Below are 23,366 nucleotides of genomic sequence, written 5' to 3' on the forward strand. Positions count from 1 at the left end.
ACACACCTCTGACAAAAAAAGAGGTGCATCACTCAGAGGCTGGAAGATTATTCTCCAGGTGCTCACATGGTTTGTATACACCTCTAAATAATCTGGAATCAGCCACTGTGATTGGAGATACTGAGCTGGGTAATTCCTCACTCTTCTCCACACAAGGAAGCAACATCCATGTTGTATTGTACATTCCTTGAGTTTTCATCAGAGCACATAACCTGGAATGAGTTTTCAGTGTCAGGTGTACTACTCCCTCCCCAGGAAGAGAGTTTCCAGCCATTCACTATCAGTATTCTGTCTTGAACCTCACGGCTTTTGTACGCTGCAGCCTCTATGTATCCTCAGCCTTGGAAACTGCTCATGTATTCAACTTATTGGTGACTTTCTTCAACTTCCTCCTTTGCAGGGCCAAGTTTAGGGTTTTGAGGAGAGTGTCCTTGTTGTTCAGAACATTGTAGCGATTCACTTCCACTAACCTGCTGAAATCATACGGCTCAAAGGTGAAGTTTAGTGTACGGTAAGGGGAATCGTTTGACTCAATGATAAAGTCACCAAAGGATTTCTCTTCTTCTGACTCACGTTCAACTCCTGCAGCAAGAAAGAAAGAAAAAAAAATCATAAAACACCCTCTGCTGTGGTAGAATAATTTTGGTTGAATTCAGCTAGGAGGAGATCAGAGATAATTCTGTTGAAATTTAACTTTTTCCCCTAAGCTCCTCCTCAGAGATATCAGCTCCTTCCAAAATATTTGAAAGCTGAAGGGGCAAAGAATTCTCTTTCTATTTCCGCTTGGCTCCAAAATACAGTACTAAAATACATTTTCATTGTGATAAATTGTTAAGGTCATCTTCTATTATTATGCTCAAAATAAGGAATATAAAGCTCAATTTTCCCTGCAAGTGCTGCTCTACACTAAAATGAAAGACAAACCTCAAGTTCAACTGGCCCTAGGAGTACCATGCCCCTTAAATTTAAATATCAGTCTTAAAAGATGAACAGCAAAGTAGTTTACCGCAAACACTTTTGTGGGGGAAGGGGTGTTGTGAACCTCTTCTCTCATCCTGCCCTTCAAAAAACTAGTGGAAACTGATTCTGCCTTAAATGTAAATAACAATTTAACAATTACAGAGTCATATTAAGAAGAATCAAAAGAGGAACATTGACCTCGCTGAATTTTCCCCATCAGCACACCCAAAGAATTGTTAGAAGAGTGCTTTAAGAGGCAGCTAGTTTACCTGGAGCTCTGTATTTCTGGAAGGTGTCATTCACCAGTGGGAAATGGAGTACAATTGGAGCCTTTGGATTATCATCATCCACAAACATGTAACACTCTTTTGGCTTCTTTTCATCTTCCTCTGTAAATTTGATTTTTGGAAAAGGAATTTCCTGCTCCTCACAATATTTCTGAGTCAGCTCTAGAACCTGTTATCAGAGGAAAAAGATAATTGCAACACAACACCAGCAACACATCTAAAATCATCTAACTGCAATCCTCAAAGGGAAAGAGATTTTCATTAAAAAAAAAAAAAAAGAAGTGACAGGAACTCAGCTTCAAATCAGCAGAAACAATTTCTCCAGCTGGTAATATAGAAGAATGAAGAGCAGAACTGCAACAAATATCAACAAATTGCAGCTGAAACTTTTTATGCTTTCCTACTCTAAATCTATTCACCTTGACTTTTCTGCAGTTAATAATAAACACCTGTATGTAAAGAAAATAACTTGTTTGTATGAAGAAAATCACCAATAGCCACTCTTTCTGTAGAAGTACGTATCTAAGTGACAACAATCTTATGGGCCAAACAAATAGTCTTATTTTACTTAACCTGTTTAGGCTTCTGAAAATTTTTGAATCTTCTTACATTTGTCAACTTTCTATTTTCTCATGACCTTCACAGGAAAAAGCATGGCAAAATAACCTTTGAAATGTCTTTCCATAGGAAGACAGGCCAAGAAAGGTGGGGCTGTTCAGCCTGAAGAGAAGGCACTGGGGAGAGCTTACAACACCTTCCAGTACTACAGGAGGCTTACAGGAGCTGGAGAGTGACTTTTCACAAGGGCATGTAGTGGTAGGACAAGGGGGAAACAGCCCTAATCTGAAGGAGGGTAAATTTAGATTAGATATTTGGAAGAAACCCTTCATTGTGAAGGTGGTGAGACACTGGCACAGGTTGCCCAGAGAAGCTGGGGACTCCCCACCCCTGGAAGTGTTCAAGGCCAGGATGAATAGGAGTTTAAGCAAACCTGTCTAGTGAAAGGTGTCCCTGCCCATGACAGCAGGGTTGAAATTAGATGATCCTTAATGTCCTTTCCAACCCAAACCATTCTGTGATTCCATGAAAGACATAAGGATTTGTTTTCATTTGTTGATTAATATTTGTATTCAGCTTCAAGTGATCTGCTGCCACTGAGTATGATTCTGTGGTTTTATGTTCATGTAATAATGCTCAGCTACATCTCTCACCTCAAATGGAGCTTCCCAGGAAAAATTGAATGACAGGATAACATCCACATCCCTCTCTGGCTGAAGTACCAAAGGAAAGGGAGAGTTGATGGAAAAGCCACCGTCCACTAAATACAAGTTCTCTTCCATGGGAGTCAGCTGGTTGGGAAATGCATCCAGGTGACTATCTGTAAGACACTCCAAGTAACTATATCGCTTCATTACACATGTATTGGCAGAAGAAATAGACAAAGCTCATATTAGTGTTATAAGAAGAAAAAAGATATTCCAACATGCACTTTCATCTGAGACGGACCTATAAAATCTGATGATCAACTTGCCTTATATGACAGAACAAATACAGTGGATCAAAATTTTTGCTATGGTGTAAGAAGGGACACATGCTCTGGCTTCAGCAGAACAAAGTCAAGCTCACTAATGTTCTGTGACACTGGGATATTATATGGTGTGTTAATATTTTTGATAGTCAGAAACACATAAACTCCTTTACCTCTCCAAGTCACAAATTTCTTGATGTTAACATAATCTTTATGAAGATACAATCCCTTCAAGAAGTTGAAGGTTTCTCCACATGTGACTCGGGACATGAAGAAATCCTGAAATATTTGTAACAAGGGGCCCCCAGGTATAACCAAGCGAGTCTTCAGCCGTGCTGGGTCTCGGAAATGGAATCTTTGGCAGTCATCTGCAGAAGTCACAGAAGGATGCAGAACATGCACAAAATGCCAGCTCCAACATTCCAATTAGGCCTTTTTGTACAATATTTAACCAGCTGTCCTAAGGCTGAATTTGTCCCCTAATAAGGGTATTGTAATGAAATTTAAATGAGATGCATATTCCATAGGTGGATGATTTCCTAGCCCTGTTTAATGGGAAAAGTATTACTCATAAAACATTACCCATATTAATTTCAAACCCACACAAAGAAACCTTTGTTACCAAGTGACAACCACTTCTGTTACATAAGACATCAGTCAACCACACACAGTAGCATTTATAACTAGACAAAACAAAAAGGGTTGGGGTATTCTGGGGGAACCAGGGCTGGAAAGGCAGAGAAAAAAAATCTCTTCATCCACTAGTTACTATAAGGCCATAACTATGCACATGAACAAGTCCCAGCCTCTAAAACACTTTTCACTGTAATGGACAAAGGGAGATCAAAGAATAAGCATACAACCAGCTTATCCAATACTACAAAAAGCAGACCATGGGGAAAACTGAAAGCCTCTTTTTTCCATCTCCTGTTTAGCAAACCAGCTTCTATTCTTCCTCTTCTCAGGACTATGATGCCTGCACTTTAATATGTGTTTAAGACAGCTCCCAGAACTAGCCCAAATTTTAGTCAAAGTCAGATAGCAATTATTTTTAAAAGAAGAGGAAGTGTACTAAAGAAACAATTTCTCTTCACTATAAGAGTGATCAAAGGGAATAACACACAATAAAAGAGATCAGTCCCAATCCACTCTTTGTGCTAATCTTGAAAACTACAAACAGCACATTTTTGCATCATATTATTTGATCACTATAAAATCAGCCATCTTTTGAAAAACCCAACTATTTTTATGTATGTTCTTACCTACAACTTTGATAACATCTTTGAAAGAATCTAGAAAGCTCAGTCCTATACCAACCACCTTCAGGCAGATATCATCCAAGCTTGCAGCAAAGGCACTGCCCCACATTCCTGCAGGAAAAATGTGGAAGAATTTAACACTCAAAAGGTTTCTCACAGAACCAAAAGGCCTATAATTCACCTGACATTTTTCATGGGAGAGGGCTGTTACTTGATTCCCTACTATTCTAACAGTTCTAATTAAAACCTTGGTGTTAATCATGTGACAAATCATGATGATAACATGCAGAAAATTTTCCCAGAGAAAAGCATGGAAAAGGCATTAAGAGAACAGGAAGATCGACAGTAGACAGGCAATTTTTGACAGGCAGCTATAATAGAGTCATCTTGCAGACTCAGGACATGAGAATGCAACACTGTGAACCAACTATGAACCTAAAGCTCTGGAGAAAGACGGACATGTTTCACTTCTTCAAGTTCTTTTGGAAGGGGAAAAAAAGCATGGACTTCAGTTCATAAGTCCTCAAAGTTCCTTTCCATCTCCTTATATGACATTTAATGATTATCATATGATCACACCTTGTAGAAAACAAATCCTGGGCTCTGGATGTTTCTGGACAAGCCGTCCCATGAAGAACTCGCTGTCAAAATTCTCTGTTCGAACAAAAGCTCCATATTTGCGAAATCCAACTTCATAGGGAGTGAACTCACACCATTCTAAGAACAAGCCAACAGGATATTTACTCATCTCAGAGGAAACATGAGTGAAAATATTTATCTGATATCTGTTGTCTCAGGGGAGAGAGAAGGGACTCCATCCCCACTTTTCACAATCACTCTGGACTTCTCTGCCCCTCTAGTTTCTATGTACATATTATTAACAAACTCTTGTGAAGGCTTTAATTCCATCTTGACTTTGTTATTATGGAACCAACCTGCATATTTTACTTTTAATTTAAACCTATTTGATAGCTCCCTTTTCCATCCAAAATGGAAGCCACATTATTTTTTTCAGCTTTTCTCTGCACTACGAACCATCTCCAGGAACTACTACAGTACTGGCTTGAAAACCCGATTGACCCACTGCATCAGACTTCATTGTTTGCTTAGCCAAGTGCCTCCTCTTGCTTGAAAGATTTCCACAAAGAGTTGAAAAATAAGGGTCATCCAGTCCAACTGAGCCTGCATAGATCAATCTGACAAAACACAGCATGCATCTGCTCCAAATCCTTCTTGAGCTCTGGCAGGTTGGATCAAATTGAATTCACTGCCATACACACACACTCCTCAGAATAAAACAAACAAGTCCCCTTGTGGTACACAGGTGGACACAAACATTTTTGTTCCTGTCTCACTCATCTATCCCCACTTGTTGCATCATATTTAAAGTTTCAATGAAAGACTACTTCTCATATTTTTACTGTAAGAACTCAGACCACTAAAACATACAATTTTGATGATGCATATTACAAGGTGGGCAATCCATCATTTTACAGGAATCCTACATATATTTTTTATCTGTGACTATAGAAGAAAGTGGTTTCCTTATCACCAAGGCCTCTAATTTTTTGATTCAGACAGAGATGAATGTATTACAGGAATATTCTCAGCTCCTGAAAATTTCAGGCACTTTCTAGCAAAACATGTGGAATGGTCAACTGTTCTGAATCTCATTTCTCTATTTTAGCCATGAAGAAGATATTTGCTATGAGGATGATAATACTTTGTCAATAGGTTTCATACTGCCTCTTACAGCTCAAGCAGCAGGTGGTAGTGCATTTCCTGTTATCAGCTGCTCACTACCCAAGCGACTAGACAGATGAAATAAATATATGGACTTCAGCAAACAAAAATAAATTTCAATGTTCATACCTGCAAAGTCACCACTGCTCATATTGGGTCTCACATTGACAGCTGCATAGATAGGATAAGGGTTCTGGGCCCATTTCACTGCTTCTTGCTGATCAGATAGCTTTGATGGATCTTCCTGGTCACAAGCAAGGAAGGAGGAACCCATTTAAGTCAGGTAAATTCTGTACCCATAGTTTGATAATTGGTAGTGTTGCTTAGCATTTCTGATTAACAACACACTAATTCAAAGTCCTTTTTCTTCTCCACTGTCCAGTTATATGGTTAGATTTGTCCAAAATATTTCTGCAGCTGTGTATTTAGAATATTTAATGTTAATAATAAACTAGCTAGCCCTCTGATTTTCAATCTCAATTATACAGAAAATACTGCACAACAACTCCATTCTGCAAAACCAGCATAATTCTGCCAGGCTTAACCTGCCCAGTACCAAAGCTATTATTTTAACAATAGTAATTCCAAATAAAAACAGCATTTTTCTGTAACACTGATCCATATGAATTAGAAATTCTTTACTAAAGAAGATACTATGATTATTCCACAGCACTGCCTATACAAAGATGGAGAGTAATTGGTTTCTTAACTCAAAACACATGGGTCAGCAGAGTTCCCACTTGAAAGACAAACAGCAGTACATATCCAAACACGAATTCTTTTACCTCTTGTTGTAGGAAATATTCCACAATAAGGCCCCACAAATCTGTAAAGGAAACCTTCCGTCCCGTGATCTCCATTGCATTCAGCTCCTGGAAATAGTATTTCAGTCGTTCTGGGGAAAATGCCCCTGCTTTGCTGCTGGACACAGTGTCCTGAGCTCTTCTGATTGCATCTTGAAGGTCTTTCTGTGACCAGTCAGGGTCTCGATACAGTGTTGATAAACACCTGAAAATGCTTTTATTAATTTAATCAGTAATAAAGACTTTCCTGTAAACAATACTTTTAGCTAGTTATAATTAGTGCTGCCACACTTGAGCAGTCTAGCTGAAAGAGTGAAGAACACATAAATAAAAGATCTCTGAACTCTAAATTGTGCTGAAATCCCTGACACCTATAGGACATCTTTAGTCTGATTGCTAACCTGCCTTCCAAAGATGTTCCAAGTGCTATGCTATATGCTATGCTATGCTAGCATCCATGAACCAGCCCATAAACATATGTTAACTCCAGAACAAAACAACCATGACATGCTGGCTGATGGCAAGGGTGCAGTGTGCAGCAATAGAGGCCATGGCCTTTACCAGAAGACAGGTCTGATTGATAGAGAAGCTAGTTTGGACCATGGACTATCTGTGTAAACAGGTGCCTACATTTGTTTGGAAGTGTCTCTGAATCAGGTGGGGCAGGAGAACTAGGAACAGAGGAGTTAATTTAACACACAAAGCTTGGCAGAAAGGATTACACTGTCAGGTTGCACAACTCCTCTATGAAATAATTTCACAAAAACAAGGGATGACTTCACCACAAACTCCAAGAACTGAGTGACTGAAACATTCTAGCCACGTCTAACATTTCAGCACATTGCTCCAGTCCACCAAAGGGCAAGATGGTGCTCTGCCTCTCTTCAGCCTCTATGCCATTTTGGAAGGTGAGGACGTGGTGGCCTGCATGGACATGTTTCCAGTGACTTGCACCACCTCAGTTACCTTCTTGGCAAGAGTAAGGGAATGAGGAAGGCTTTTAAGTCTGTGCTCTGAGTTACTACACAGCAGATTTATTCACATAAGACATTCTAATATTCAACTGTCAGACTGGCACAAGCCTCAGATTCATAATTTTAGCCAGTAGCTGTATGGGTTGGACATGATACTGGATCTCTTAGGCTGTTCAGGATCCTCAGCAGAACTCACAGGTGAAAACTGGTAAAATACTTGATATGCTGTCTGCCAACAGATGGCACAAATGTAATTTTGGCCTTATTTTGCATCAACACTACCATTTCACCTCTAAGTTTCTGAATCAAAACTGCACATAGCTTACCAGGTGGAGCCAGAAATCCCACAGAGGTACATTGCAGCATCCAGAAGGCCCAGCTGCTGCAGCCCAGCAAGGCTGCCATAGAAGGACGTCAGTGCTCTCATCCCACCTCCAGAGCCCAGCACTGCCACAACTGGAACCTGCAGACAGCATGCTCAGGAGTCACAACCACAGGCTTTTGATGGCCAAGAAATTACAGAATTAACCCCATTTCAGTCTCATTTGAGCAAAAAATAGAACATAAAAAACAGAGATATAAACTCTAATAGAGGTACAAAATAGAGATATAAACTCTAACAAAAATTAGAGATATAAACCTATATTTCTATCTACATTACAAGTAATTTTGGGTTTGATTTGAGAAGCTGAACTTCTTTCTCTATCTTGTAATTGAAATATATTGCTTACTATAAAGCATAGCACAGTCATCTTAGGGACAGTCACTTACTGAAATTGTTATGTATGTTATCACACATTTACTTTCTTACTATACACATGTAAGAGGCAATTAGTCTTGTAACAGCAGCCAAATACCACTAAGCAAGACATGAGGATATGTAGATGTAAGTTTCCTCAAACAATTAAAAATCTATTCCTGTTGTGTGAGCTTCATTTTAAACATCCTGAAACAAAATTTCTCATCACAATTCCAACCCCAAAGAAAAGTACATACATGCTGAAACTTCAGCATTTGCGCTCCAAAATACACATACCCCCCTCAAAATTTAAGAAATATAAAACCATTTAGACTTCAGAACTGAAATGTACCAGAGATCTGTCTCACACCATAGTGAATACAAACTGTGTTTCTTGTTGGTTACAAACAAGGATTCCCACATTGCCTAATTATCAACCAAGCCTAAAGAATATCACCAATCTCTCTACAGGACTGTGCTCAATACCTCATCTTTTGGAGGGGATTCTTTTAACCAAAGAGTCTTCCTCAGTGCATCAGAAACTACTTTCTTCCTTTTGTCCAAAAATTTTCTCTCCTCTTTACAGAGATCAAAACCCAGACGTATATCAAGATCCCAAGTGCTGAAATAGAAGTTAAGAAAAAACCTTGACATTTTGGAGGATTTGTAATCAGTATGGAAATGTAATTTTTGTGAACACACAATTTAGGTGCAGGTCTGAACTGGATCAGATGAAATTTTAGTGTATACATCAGCTATTTTGTACAACACCTTTTGGAATTAAAAATTAAATTCTCCATATTGTATTTCTCCTTTAATGTTTAAATTGGAAGCTTCTGACAAACAGTACTCAGATTAAGCTTCAGGAATTTCACAAAGGAAGAAAAGATTCTTTGTAAGTGAAGAAGATTGTAAGAGGAGCAACTGACATCACTTCATCAATGTGAACATGAAATAAGGGGAAGAGGGATTTCAAAACAGAAGATTCTGAACTTAATAGGCAGGAGGGGGCAGCTGAATACCAATGAACTTGTTATGAGGCTGTAAAACAGGAGCAGGATCTTCAGCTGATGACTGGATACCAAATGACCCTATCAACTTACAAGCCAACTTCTTGGTTTTCTGGGGTTTTTTTTCCCTTTTTACTCCTTTCTTGCAGCCTTCATCTATTTTATAGTTCAAGCTCTTCACACATATGTCCTTTCCTATCTCTCATTATATCACTTCAGATATTCTGGTATACCTGTGCATGACAAAACTACTTACATTTACATCAACAGCTATTTTACATTTAAGTATTTGGAACACAAAATTTGCACATGTCAGCAGGATTGACACCAGTCCAATAGATAATATCTGCAAAGTAAAGAGTCACAGCCTTCCAAAAATTATTAAGAAAACCCTATCAAATATATTTTTCTTTAATTTATCCCAAGAGATCAATGGACTGAACAGAGCTCCCCACAACAGCAAGGAGAGTCACTCCATTCCTTTATATGAGAATAAAGGCCTTTCCTGATTTTCAACTGGGGTTCCTACTCACCTCTCTTCAGTTTTCAAACTCATATCCAAACTTTTTCCCTGTGAAAAGAGAGAACACATCTTGAAGTTGGCAGCAATTACACAGGTGGAACTACAAAATAGAAGTTATGAATTATTTCTTCTCCAAGTGTCTTGCCCTTTTCCTCCTCCTGATACTTTTCTTCCACACCCTGAAAAGACTTTTTTCTTCAGAAAGTGATGAACTTTACACTTCATTTTGCAAGACCCGACCATGAAAACATATCAGGAAGAATTGCACTGAGTAATCTCATTACTTCATTCTAAGACATCCAAGAAAACAGCACTCCTGGGAATCAATCACATGTTGCCTAACTTTCCAAACACCTGGAGGCGATGGAGGAAAAGGTTATCTCATGCACGTTAAAGCAAGAGCAAAATATTGACATTACCTCTCCCAAAGAAATGATTCTATCAACTTTTTCTCCAATAGGAAGGGAATTAACTGGTACAGTCCCCAGTCCCAGAACTGTAGTGTGCTTTTCAATATCAGGGTTCACACCATCCTAATAAAAGCAAAATCTTATGTGAGATTCATAGAAAAAAAGTTTAAAAAATAAGACTTTCATACATTGAAACAGCAAACACTTCTTAATATCATTATAGCTAAATATTTACCAAATGTCCAAGGCTTTTTGAGGTCATTCTGCTTTCTGTTTGGCAGGTCTTTGCAAGGGTATTTCTTTCACTCAAATAGTGTCTTTGTTGTTGTTGTTGTTTGGTTTAGTTTTAGGGGTGTTTAGTTTTTTGTTATTGGTTTGTTTTTTTAATATACCTGTCTGCCATAATTTAAAAATCTTCAAGTACAATATTTCCCCCACAAATAGTTTTGTTCTGGCATGTGTCACAAAACTCACAAACAAACTTGCATTCCATCTTCCAAGCAAGATTTGGAAAAGATACCAAAAAAGGCAGCAGCATTACACATACATCAAAAATACCACAAAATAAGAAATAAGGCGGTTTGTAGTTTCAAAAAAACTTTAAAAGCAGAGCAAATTAAAGCTTGCCAGGAAATATTTGGGTTTTCTGTCATGTAGCAAATGGCAAGATCTCATAATGCAGAGCTGTGTGCAGATTCCTAAACATAAAGAGGCATATTAAAAACCCCTCATATCAGAGGGTCCCACAAGCCTACAGAGCCTCCAGGTGGGCTGGAGCCCACACACCAACCACAGGGCTCAGTACCCAGGAGGAGACCACACCTTAGAGAAAAACTAGGCTGTTACCCTTCTCACACCACAAGCTGAAGTCAGGCCAGGAACCACCCACAGACTTCACAGGTGTCTTCTGACCAATAACTACTGAGTCCAATGTCCCTCTAAATTCACTGTCCTCTTCCTAACAGGGGCAAATAACATGCACTTAGCTACAGGGCAAGTAACACTACAATATTCCTGGCATTCTCCCACATCTGATGAGAGAGAAAAGGTCAGACTGAAGATTTTGTGGTTCATGCCACTTGTTGAAGGAGTATGTTCTGCTAGCTACCAGAACTGGTTGGCGGAGGTTTACCACCTGGGGCAATCTCCATAGCTGATCTCTACAGTGTTTTTTGCTTGCCTGGCTCTGAGTTTTTGACCACTCAAGCCCAGGTGTCTCTGTTCAGCTCACATTTGCTGCCTAAAAAACCCCCAGGCAAAGCTGTTCTTCCATATCCTTCTTTGTGTCCTCTTCTCCACAGCTGCCTCTAGTCAAGATCATCATTTGCAATCACGCTACCCAACTGCTTGTTGGGATAAAAAACATCATATAATAAAGAGTTTCTTTGCTCTCATTTTTGGACAATGAATATTCAGTCACTACCTGGAGAAACTGCAAAGTAAAAGACGAAGCTAAATAAACCTCAGCAAGTGGCAACTGATCTACAAGTTTCTAATAGAAAAGAGTTCCTGTAGAGTATCTCAACAGGTGGAAGTAAAGATGTCTTCATGTAGCAAGCATGTGCAGAATAACATTTTCTTAATTCCCGAGTTTGAACAGATGTTAATCTTTGGGGAGCATAGATTCAAAGTAGTTTCAGCTCCTTACACAACGTCAAAGATCCAATGCACAGTCTGACATTTTTAAAACAAAAAAAATGCCAGCGTGTAAAAAACAACAATGGAGAAAAACATCTCTCTGTAAGCTTTATGGAATCAGCAAGGATGCTTACCTGTAGGACAGATATGGTTTGCTGCAGTTCCACTTGCAATTCTGAACACATTTCTTTATCCACATGAAAGACAAATGAGGTTCCACAATCCTCCTCATTGTCTGGTGTCCAAGGAATAGACAACTGCTTTTGATATGCCCCTGGGACAGACACCTTGACCTCACAGCCTCCTGTGCATTAGAAAAAGAAGTTTAGAACACAGGGGCCATTTGTTGAAAATCAAGTACTTATTAAGTGCAGCTGAGACCATAAGTACACAAGCAAAGACTCTATTGTGGTACCCAGTAGAAAATACATAATCTTACTAATTATTGAAAATAAAAGCAAAATTTACTTTAAAAGCCAATTTTGTAGTCAGTAAATTAAAATGCACTGTATAGACAGAGAATCAAGTCTCCTCTCTCTCTCAAGGAACAAACATGTTGAAGATTAGTCCTGACTTAAACTCTCCAGACAGGCCTACCTTGCTGTTTTTCTCTTGCATTTTTCTCTTTGTTGACAGTGCCTTGCAGACACAAGCAAGGATGAACCTGTGAAAAAAATAAACCAGCTCTGGTCACACAATTTTTAGTTCACTTCTTTGTTTGAATTTTAATTCACCTACTATATTAGTTGTAGGTTTACAGTTGAAAACTGCCAAAAAAACCCATCAGGCATTGTTCAAATAAAGCAGCTTACTGTAAGTTGGTGTCAAGTTTAAAATTGAGGAAGATTTTTAAATCAAGAAATGAAAGAGAGGCAGATCTTGGAGAGAATAGGAGCTGTTTGGAAGTAGGACTGCAATACTCAAAAATCCTTCTCCTCTTTCTACTAAAAACTTATCTTCAGGAGTAAATCACAACACAGATGATTCTGACTTCCATGTACTCACCACAAGGACTCCGTTGGTCAATACTTTTGTAGGGGCATCTGAGCTGTGAAAGCAAGAGGTTGATTGCAAATGACAACTGGTTTTAATTTTGCTTCATCCTACTTTGCAAACTAATTGGCTGAATAAGCAGTGGGATGAAAAGGTCCTCAGTGTGGGAGATCCAGGGAAACAACAAGTATATTTCCCTTCACAAAACAATGGAGGCTTGGAAAAATTGAAAAAAATTGTCTGTGAATATAAGCATGTGCTATATGATCTCCACATCCCAGTTATTTTGATAACCTAGAGAAAAGCTGAACTTAGATAGACTACCAGATAGATAAAGTATACATTTGTGTATTTTGCAAAGTTAACTGAAAACTTTCCAATCCCAAATAACTAATCCAGAAAGTGTTCACTTATGTCCCATGAAGTCCAGCAAAATTTTATTTCTTTTTTACCCCAAAAATTTTGGTGACTGGAGTAATTAAGGATAATTTTGGCCAGCCATTAATGAATCAACTCAATCCCCACAGAGAACTATAAAGTATTATCCCTTTTATGAGCAAGACTATCCCCACACAGAAAAAACAACTGACAACATATCTGCAGAGGACAAGCGCAATCAGCTCTTCAGGTAAGACTCACCATTTCTCCAAGAAAAACTCAACATCCAGCTCTTCCTTAGCCTTTGAAAATAAAAGTTGGATATTGGTGACCCTTGATCCTGAATATATAATTAAGATACATTTTTCCAAGAGATTAAGCTTTTCTCCTGTTACATAGTAACATATTTTAATTTCCTGTTAAAATAACTGGGTTTGCTCCTATAAAAGCTCTAGCTAAATTTTGAAATGGCTAAATGTAGCCTTTAGCCTTTAAATTCTCCTCTTCTGCTGGACATGTACTATATGACCAGACACATCTACATTTGAAGACACAAGTGCACAGAAGTGAGAGGTGTCTCTCAGATCCATTACTCTGCTAATAAGAGAAAAAACCTCCTCTGGCTCAAGAACCACTGCAACATCATCTCTGCAAACAGCTTCTACATGAGGCTTTGGACTTCTTCCCATCTCTTATTTCCGCAGCTTGCACTCTTAGCCATCTTTGTCCTCTACAGACTTTGTTCTAGCCAAAGTCTTTTCTCTTCCCATAGCACACAGCAAATATGTGATACCAGACCCAACACAGTTTTTCAAGTAACAAGCTAGAAGCTGTTTTGGGTAATTTACTTTGCTGAAGTTGAAATTTCCAGTCTCTTAATTACAGACCAAGATGACCTAAGCATTCAGCACATGGATAGAGCTATTGGGAGCAATGGAATTACTATGCCTCTTTCCATGATCATAAATGATTTTGAGTGCCTGTGGCACTGCCCAACACCTCCCTGTGAACTGCACACCAGTTATAACGTCTGCTTCTGACCACACCAACAGCACTGAAGCCAAATTTCTCAAGAAAACACATCACTAGTTCACCTTTAATCCAGACCTATTGTAGCAATGTGTTTGTGTTTGTGTTTGGCATTACAAAATAGATCAGTCTGTTGATGGGGGTTTTATCCACATAAAACAGGCTGTCTTGTAAGTCCATGAACAGGTGAACAGGCCTTGAGAGCTGATCACCAATACCATCTACATGAAGCAGAGGTTAAATGTACTGTACCTAATCCAGGGAAAACAAGCATCTCTTAGGCTTTTGACTTATCAGATACAGAGGTAACCTTTGCAGCAATAAACTTGTTTTTTGCAAACAGATGATCACAAACTACCTAAGACAGTCCCTACAATGATTACTGACTGCAAATGCCTTTCATTTTAAAACCAGTTTATCTACCTCTAAGTCTCATGAAAAACTGTTAATACATTCTGGCTTCCCCCACCCAGATGAATCAGGCAGCAGGCACTGCCAGGTCTGTGCAGGAGGCACCAGAGCCTCACCTCAGAGTCCAGGCTGAAGGTGTGCAGCAGGGACTCCCCCGGCCTCATGCCCCCCACGTCGAAGACAACAGAGGTGAGCTCATCACTGACAAGGACATCCTTATCATAGAGGGTCAGTTCCAGAATGTTCTAAAAGCAGAAAGAAACAAACAGCCTAAGATGAAGGGACAGAAACACTGACAGACCTGGGTAGCTGTATGGACACTTTGCACAATGGACACTTTGTGCATTAATCAATACCCTTCCCCAGTCCTAAGGAAAATTCAGTATTTTCAGCAGGGCTTACAGCATAAAAAATTAAGTAAAAAGTTAAGCAGAAAACTCTCCTAGTTGACACCATTTAGTTAAAGCGTTTTCTCAGCTTCCCACCTAGAGGGAGGCCCCAGGTGAACTAAGTGGCAGTATTCTCCACCAGCTCCAGGCACAGATTTGCCCGAGGAAGCAACAGCAATTTCCACTCTTTCATGATGATTTAGTTCAGGATGTTATAGGGACCAACCACTTCCTGCTCAGCACTGTCTCAGAGATGGTAAATTCAAGAGAAACTGAAATAGATACAGTGAGGACATATGGCACCCAAATAATAGCCTTGCAGCAACTAGTTCTCAAGGAGACAAGACTGAACTTGGAATGTTGCTGGCAGCCTCCAGCAGTAACCAGGCTGAGGTCTCATGAGCCTGGAGGGAAAGAAAAAGATCCCACATCCTAAAGCTTAGCTTTCAATTTTCTTACCAGTCAAGTCAATTACCATTCCACATTGGTCACCAACCATTGTGGAAAAGTGAGGGGGATAGTTTCTTGTTAATACAGCCCTTATTCCAAAGCCAGGGATGTTATTCAAAGCAATAGTGACCCACTAAAACTGCTCTTTTAAAGCACAGTTTCTTTCCCTCTACCATTAGCGTCTGCTTTGAGAATGAATGCAGACAATCTGAAGACTTTGTTAAATACTGTATTAGGTCCTACAAAGGTATTAGATGCACAGTCTCTACCCAAGAGTTTGAATTTGGTTTTCTCAATCATCAGAACTGATGGCAAAACTTGACTGAATGAACTACATGGCAGTAAGCAGAAATTTAGTTCCTGTGAAAGAAGAAGCAAACATCAAATAGAAACTTGCTTAATCAAGGAATTTCCTTGAATTCCACGAGGTAGTGCCATAACTTCCCTTTCCTGAGATGCATCACAAGGACGTTTATGGAAAATTCTAGCTGCAATTTACTTGAGAAAGCAGTTAACCACAGTAGTTTGTATCACTGGACATACATGGCACAGCTTTTTGTACCACTGAAGATAGGTGTCACCTTACAAGCAACACTGGATTTGAGGGTAATAAAGAACGCTTGATTTTGAATGAAGTATCAAAAGCAAGCCAGTACAAAAATACAAGTAGTCTAATCTGCTCCACACAGTGTCCTTACCTTGACAGCGCTATGGATCCGATATCGGAAAGTCTCATTCCATTCTGGGTTCTCAGAGTTGTCAACAACCTGAGTTCGGGAGACACTGGGAGATGCAGTGGGCAGCTTTAGTTCCACATAGCAGTCTGCCTTGGACACTGCAGCAGAGAGTGAGAGACAGGCACCAGAAAAGCTTTATTCAAACATACTCTTTCAAGTGAGCTCCTCATTTTCTAAATCTCTTTGCATCATAGAAAAGTGCAAATTTAAGGCTGGACTTCTAAAGCAAAAGCCTTTAATGAAGTAAATGTCTTTAAACAGAAGCAAATTGAATATTAGGTGCCTATTTTTTTTTTTTTTTGGTTCATCAAAATTATAAAGCCCTTAATAAAAAAGGCTAGTATTTAAAATGAGGAAGATCAACTTTAAAAAAAAGATTACTGGCTATTGCCTCCTCTCCTATCCCTGAGCATCACTGAAAGAGCTTAAGCCTACTAAAGTCCAGGGAGACAACATCCACTACTGCTGTACCCTTGTTTAGTCAGGCCAGGAGCTGGGCTGTTTCCATTCCCTGAAAACAAATTATTGTCTCAGAGCCCTTCTTTCTTCCATTTAGGACCCCTTCAACAATGCAAGTATGGGGACCATTCTTCACTCCAGCTGAATAGACAGGCCATAGAAAAGAACTCTTCACAACATTATTCTAGCCCTCAACCTCTCAGGAGGCTTTTCTATTCCCTGAACAGCTATTTGGCATTTCAGGTAGTTCAATGCTGGATGTCAGATATAAACTTAAGGCCAACTATCTTACTTGATTTAATCTGAGGTAATTTAATATAAATGAGTTTTAAAGATCTAAAGGCCCCAAATGGCCCTGAGATCTTTACACAGGTGTGTAAATGGGAGGGAATATATACCATGCTATCAAAACCAGGAACATAAATAAAAAGATAGATAGATAGATAGATAGATAGATAGATAGATAGATAGATAGATAGATAGGTAGATAGGTAGATAGATAGCAAGCAGTTTTTCTTGGAATCGGAAAGCAGATTATCTTGGAATCAGTCAACCACCTGCTTCCTTTAAAGTCTGCAATTACAAACAAATAGCAGGTACGTGAAATAAAGCACTACTACTACTGAGAAAATAAACATTTGAATGCTAGAATTAAAGACTTCTGCTTCCAGTTTCAGGAAGACTGTTCAGCAGGAGCAAGGGTGAAACTTGCCATACCCAGAAGGCTGAATCCAGAGAAAGGAATACAGAACGGGCCACAGTAGAACAGGAAAAGGAGCAGGGAAGCAAAACCTTACCAGGACTTACTTGATCTTGTTCTGCAAAGAATAGCTGCAGCTGCTTAATCTGCAGATCAGCCTCACAAAAAGCTTTTGAAATACAGATAATATACTTAACACTATATATATAATGCTTTACATAAGAAGATTTTTTGAGACATAGAGGCAATGAAGTGTGTGTAGATAAGAGGCTTCCTTACCAACACTCTCTGTGTTAGAGGTATGCACCAAGGATACATGTTTTCATAATGCCTTGTGTAAATACTTACACACATCTGTACCCTTGATGTTTCTGGCTCGGAGGACTTTTACTGTCAGGTTGTAGTAAGGATGCTTTTCCCACTGAAAAGAGAGAAACAAGCTCAGCATTTAGCTCAATTGCAATGCCTGCTCTGTAACTACACTAGTATTAGACCAGAGAAATGGATTAGAAGTAGCCAGCCCAAAATGAGCTATTAATGAATCCATTTGGGAACACACACAGCACTTGCAGTGTCCTGGAGGACGACTAAAGGTGCCCAGAAGGAAACTCAATTCCTTTTGGGAATGCAAGAGCCATGTCTTAGGGTAACTCCTCACAGACTTCAGAAAATCCCTTATTTAGGGATTCCTCTAATTATAGATCAGCTTTTAATTGCTTTGTTAGTACATTCTTGCTGACTGAGAAACAGGTGCTAAAGCTGCTCAAACACACCCACGACAGCTCGTTCAAGAGAACTGGCGAAGGGCACATGAATGCTTGAGAAAAAGCAGACATGGCAAGAATCTTAAGAGCAGGATCTAAAGTCATAAAAGGCACATGCTGTTTACAATGAGAAAAAACCCCAAAATGCTTGCCAAAACACTTCATGGCAGTTTGAGTTAGAAAAGACAAAACTTAAATTAATTTTAATTCTGGACTGTTAACGGGTATCAGCATTCTAAACATGCATGTCACTTTACCAGCAGAGATAAAAATGTAATCCTTACTCTTGAAAGCTTCTGGGAGACTATTTTTGGAAAGTAATATTCGTATCTAAATGCCAGGATGTGAGGTGGGAAAAAAAAGTCTGACTAGATCCTAGAACACCATGAAGGAGAAGTGGGGGAGAGCAGGGGACAAGAGAGAACAGCTTGAGGTGATTTAGTACAGAGACTACTTACACAGAAGTAATTGTGTAAGGATCAGGAACAGAATGGTATATTGCCTCATTTTCATCAGTTATGACACAATCCTGGCCAGCTAAGAACTTTGCCTATTCTTAAATCGTATTTTCAAAATGCATTTCACAAATGGTCATTACTTCACATTTACAGCTTTCAACAAGGTTGGCTTGGGACCATAGATAATTTTAGATATGCTGAGTACTCATTTACAATTAAATTCAACAGGATCTTCACTTAAAACAAAATATTGCGGACTGACAAATGAGGCACTGGAAGAGGTTGCCCAGAGAAGCTTTGACTAGCCATTCCTGTCCTGGAAGTGTTCAAGGCCAGGCAGGAGCTTTGAGAAACCCAGTCTAGTGGAAGGTGTGCCTGCCCATGATGGGGGGGTGGAACAAGATGACCTTTAAGGTCCCTTCCAACCCAAACCATTCTTCAATTCTATGATTCTTGAAATATTCTATAAAAATGTAGGGCCTACATATCACTGACTGGGATCTCACATAAACCAGTGAATCCTGAACTGTTAAACTCTTCTTGAATGTTCCTTATCTGATAAATTATACTATGTTTGTTACGCAGTCACATTCTTGGTGAGCCTTCCTTATTTTTCATCTTTTGGGGATACTTTCCAGCTTTTGCAAAACAGGGTTTGAACAACACAATAAAACCAAGGCATACACAGTGTACTGAACATTTTTGTGTTCAGCAAGCACCATCCATCCTGACCAACAAGCAAAGAGCAAAAATTATGAATCACCTGAGATTTCTCACATGTAGGTACTAAATTAATCTTAAAACTTCAGTTATCCTGTTACTAATCTTAAAGAGATTTATTTGCAAAAATGACTTGTTGAAGATATTCATTCCTTTATTTGTTTCTGTGAACAAGATATGCCTTCACAGTGAATTTCACCATGACTTCTACACTTCAGATGCTAGTTTCTTTCATCTTTAAACCTGTCCTAATCATCTTTCTTTTATTCAATCCCTGACACTAGTTTCTCAGGCAAAGGCTGACCACCTTTCTACTTCATCAGTTGGGGAATAGATTACAGACAGAAATTCAAGATTATGAATTGTTATTCTCACAAACTTCCTAAAGTTCCTGCAACTCATCTGTTTTTTGAGACATGAAGCTACATAATCATACCCCCATGGCTGTGAAAGCAATCTTCATTCACATAGCATGGCTGTTGCCTGGAAATCAGACACTATCAGAGCAAGTGCAAAGGACTATGAAGGTAGCCTAGCCTTCTTTTATTGCACACCATCTGTCAAAAATACATTTACATGCTCAAAAGAATGTCCTTTCCAAAGGTCTCTAACACCTTCGATTTGCAGCCAGTCATTACACAGCTGAGGATACATTTTCCACATCCAGACCATAACTTAAGGGCATACAACTCAACAGAAATGTCACTGTGCTCCCCCAGCCTGTGTGATCAGTTATGCCAGAACCTCCTCATATGCCTTTTTTACTTATCTTTTAGCAAAGGCACAGCAAGGTCATAGCACGCTGCCAGATGAGTTTGCAGAGTAATGAAGCATGGGAGTATCAGACATGTCCTATCTGAATGATCAGGGAAAAGGCAGGCAAGAAATCCATATGGGAAATGGGCAACAAATACTGATGACAGCTCTACCTGTAGCTCTCTGCATGGCAGCATACCTATGCATGTGACTGACAGAAGCAGCTAACTTCTGCTTTGCATTTTAAAGAATTTTCAGAATCATTGCTTTTCCAGAGCTCAGGAGTGCATCTGAAGCAAAAAAAAAACCAAAAGCCCCCTTTAAATCCTAAATCCTAAAATGAGGATAAAGGCTGAATTTTCACATATTAACTTGGCAAACAACTGTCTGTACCTTTCATCTAACCTGAAGATGCTGATGCAGCTGGAAATGACTGTAGAACAAGTCATCTCAGCTATAGGACCCAATAATCTTTACTTTCATGTAGTCCGGGATACCTGCCTTTAAACAGTGGGCAGTAAGTGCTGGGATCCACCCCCACAGGTCTCAGTGAAGGCAGAGGACTCACCATAAGCCTGCCAGAATCATCACAAAAATGCTGTCATAGCAAATTGAAACACAACTTCTAAGACATATTTTGTGTTCTAAGACATATTTTGTGTTCTTTGGGAAAATTAGGCAGCTCAAAGAAATGTTCAGTTTACCAATGGAGCAGTTTCCCCCCATCTTGCTCCTCCTCCCAAAGAAACACTGCAGCACATCATCCCCTTCCTTGTGGCCAAAGTGTCACAAGTCTGCTTTTAAACCCCAAAGCAAATCCCTTTCTCTCCTGGGCACCCCTTGCACTGTCCCTCCTCCCTCAGGAGACTCACAGAGCCAGCCCTGAGAGCCATGCTCTCCTGACAGGCAGGATTTACAGTCAGCCAGGACATGAGCAGTGCCAGCAGCTCAGTAACACAACAGCAGTGGCAAACACTGGGTTCACTGTCAGTTCATTGTTCTTTTTAGAAATGAATCTAAGGCTAAACTCTGGAAAATTAAAGCAGTCGGATCATGTTAAATTTACCTACAAAACCAAAAGGGTGATCTGCTTCCCCACCCCTTGCTCAATTGCTACCAATTAGTCAATACTAAAATCTCTCCCTACAGCCAGCAAAATTTTGTTAAGTAATGTTAATATTTTTTTTTAATTTAAATAGCAAGTGCCTGAGGGAAAAGCTATTCAGTGGTTTACAGGTTAATGAAGGTTAACATGAGCCTCTTCTAACCTGATCTCCCAAGTACTAAAAAATAATATTAAAAAGTCAACAAGTTTATTTCTTTCACACAGCAAGCAGAAGTACAGAAACAGAATGGGAGCATTCTGTTATATAAGCAGCAAGTTGTCTTGTGACAGTTAATGGTCACCTCAATTTTAATTGTATATTGAGGGGCTAGTGTGATAAGACAAGAGTGATCAGCTTATAGATCAAATCTCCAGCCAAAAGCTCCTTCATAAACATTTAGCTTAATTCAAAATTGAAGTTATTAGCCTGGCCATCTTATACAATGAAATTATTTCACTCCAGTTAAAGGACAAACACCTCAAAACCACTTTATCTGTTGTGGTTGCACTGCATTATGAACAGGAGCTGAAGCCGTCATTAATCTTTGTCTACCTGAGACCATTAATCCCTGCAAGGTAAGATAGAAAGCATGATTTCGTCTCCACTGATGAAAAGTGCAGTATTCTGGACTCTCCCCAAAAAAGTACTTGACATCAGCTCAATTCTGCTCCCCAAAACCTAAGGAAACACAGATCTGCTCTGGATTTCCTCCGGCAGACCCTGAATTTAATGAAAGCCTGAAATCTCCATTAACATGATCATTAAGAGAAAAGTGTGGGTAACAATAAATTTTTCATTCCTGTAGAAGCACAGGACAGGTTTTCCATACATGCAGCAACAGGAAGTCCCACCTGAGCACATCAGCCAAGGAATGCCATCTCAGAGCCAGCACCACGCTTTCTCTTACCCGGCAGTGATAGAAGCCAGTGTCCTTCCTCTCCTTCCTTTGGAAAAGCACTGCTGCCAGAAAAGGCAGTACTCTGGGTGGAAGTGCGCCCTGAAGCACCTCATGGAACATGGGGAAAATGTCCTGCTGTCTCTGCAGAAAATCTGACAGGGAAAGCCAGAGCGAGGCGAGTCCCGGACGCCTGGCTGCGAAGCACTGTTTGCCACGGGCTCATCCGAAGTTTTGCGCAGGAGTGGGCTGTGCTCCAGCTGTGAGAAGTGGAGGTGTGGCCCACACTTGCCAAACAAGCCAGCTCATAACCTCGCTGGCAGGTTTTTCCAATGTTGCTACAAGATAAGGACACAAAGCAGCGCCAAACAGGGAAGCCCTGGGCAGGAGGAAGCACCACTTTGTGATCCACCCACGACGCCTAAACCTCAATCCAGATTTTCTTTGAGAGTTCCAGCAACCTGATGTGCAACTATGGCCATTTCAAATCCTTTTCAGAGCTTCAACACAACCTACCAGTATTTTTAAATAGAAAAAATTTCCCATCTTACAAGCCTGAAGTAAAGCAAAATTTGTCACTGACCGTGGCTGTTCAGAGCAGTTTCAGGGAGGCCAGAGTGCAGACACCACAGTTTGGTCTGCCATAAGATGCCTCAGGGAACATCAACTCTCCACATCTCTCCTCTCTGAGCAACCTGCAGAAGTCTCCCCTTTTTCTTCATTTCCACGTAATAGTCTTAATTCTTCCACCAAACGTTCTCAAAAAACTTTACAAGAGGCAGGAGAGATTTTTTAAGAGTCTATTGCACCTTAAAAAATAATTGAGTAGAGAATAGTTTACTAAAAGCAATTAGCTTATTAGCAGCTACTGACAGTTGTCTTGCTGGAGCATTTTATCAAATAGCTGAAATTCATAAACTGGAATTGTAGACCAAGTACCAAACTTTAGTGCTACAACAATTAAAAGTGGCAGAAAATGTATGAAAGCCAGTAATGCAGCATGCCATTAGCTCCATGCAAACATGAGAATGTGACACATTCTCAGCAAGGTCCCATTCATTAATCATTTCCTGTCATTAGCATCAGTCACCAGGCTAGAATTTAGGAAAATTAATAAAAGCACAAGCAATGACACTTCAAACATAAACAAGTCAGCATTAGGTGGGAGCCATTGTGGTGAATTCACAGAATGAAGAGTCAACACACAGGCAAAAAGCAAACATAATGCCATTGTGAAACAGCCAGCA

General features: G+C 39.6%; 1 protein-coding gene across 2 annotated transcripts; it reads right to left on the bottom strand.

Moving 5' to 3' along the window:
* Nucleotides 1–329: 329 nt before the first annotated feature.
* PLA2G4F (phospholipase A2 group IVF) lies at nucleotides 330–22,242 on the bottom strand. Of its 2 annotated transcripts, none has more exons than XM_030949736.1 (20): nucleotides 22,132–22,242; nucleotides 17,769–17,841; nucleotides 16,223–16,359; nucleotides 14,802–14,930; nucleotides 13,507–13,541; nucleotides 12,880–12,922; nucleotides 12,472–12,538; nucleotides 12,009–12,178; nucleotides 10,246–10,359; nucleotides 9,837–9,874; nucleotides 8,780–8,915; nucleotides 7,881–8,017; nucleotides 6,563–6,785; nucleotides 5,907–6,021; nucleotides 4,614–4,751; nucleotides 4,038–4,145; nucleotides 2,949–3,143; nucleotides 2,459–2,625; nucleotides 1,230–1,416; nucleotides 330–582 (listed from the first exon to the last, which is right to left on the bottom strand). In XM_030949736.1, the coding sequence occupies exons 1-20, from the start codon at nucleotides 22,240–22,242 to the stop codon at nucleotides 353–355; spliced, it is 2,553 nt and encodes an 850-aa protein (XP_030805596.1). In that variant the 3' UTR covers nucleotides 330–352. The 2 variants fall into 2 exon arrangements, with proteins under 2 accessions (XP_030805596.1, XP_030805595.1); XM_030949735.1 differs by having other exon boundaries at nucleotides 13,507–13,547.
* Nucleotides 22,243–23,366: the final 1,124 nt, after the last annotated feature.

This window comes from Camarhynchus parvulus, chromosome 5 (assembly GCF_901933205.1).
Source record: "Camarhynchus parvulus chromosome 5, STF_HiC, whole genome shotgun sequence".
Classification (NCBI taxonomy): domain Eukaryota; kingdom Metazoa; phylum Chordata; class Aves; order Passeriformes; family Thraupidae; genus Camarhynchus; species Camarhynchus parvulus.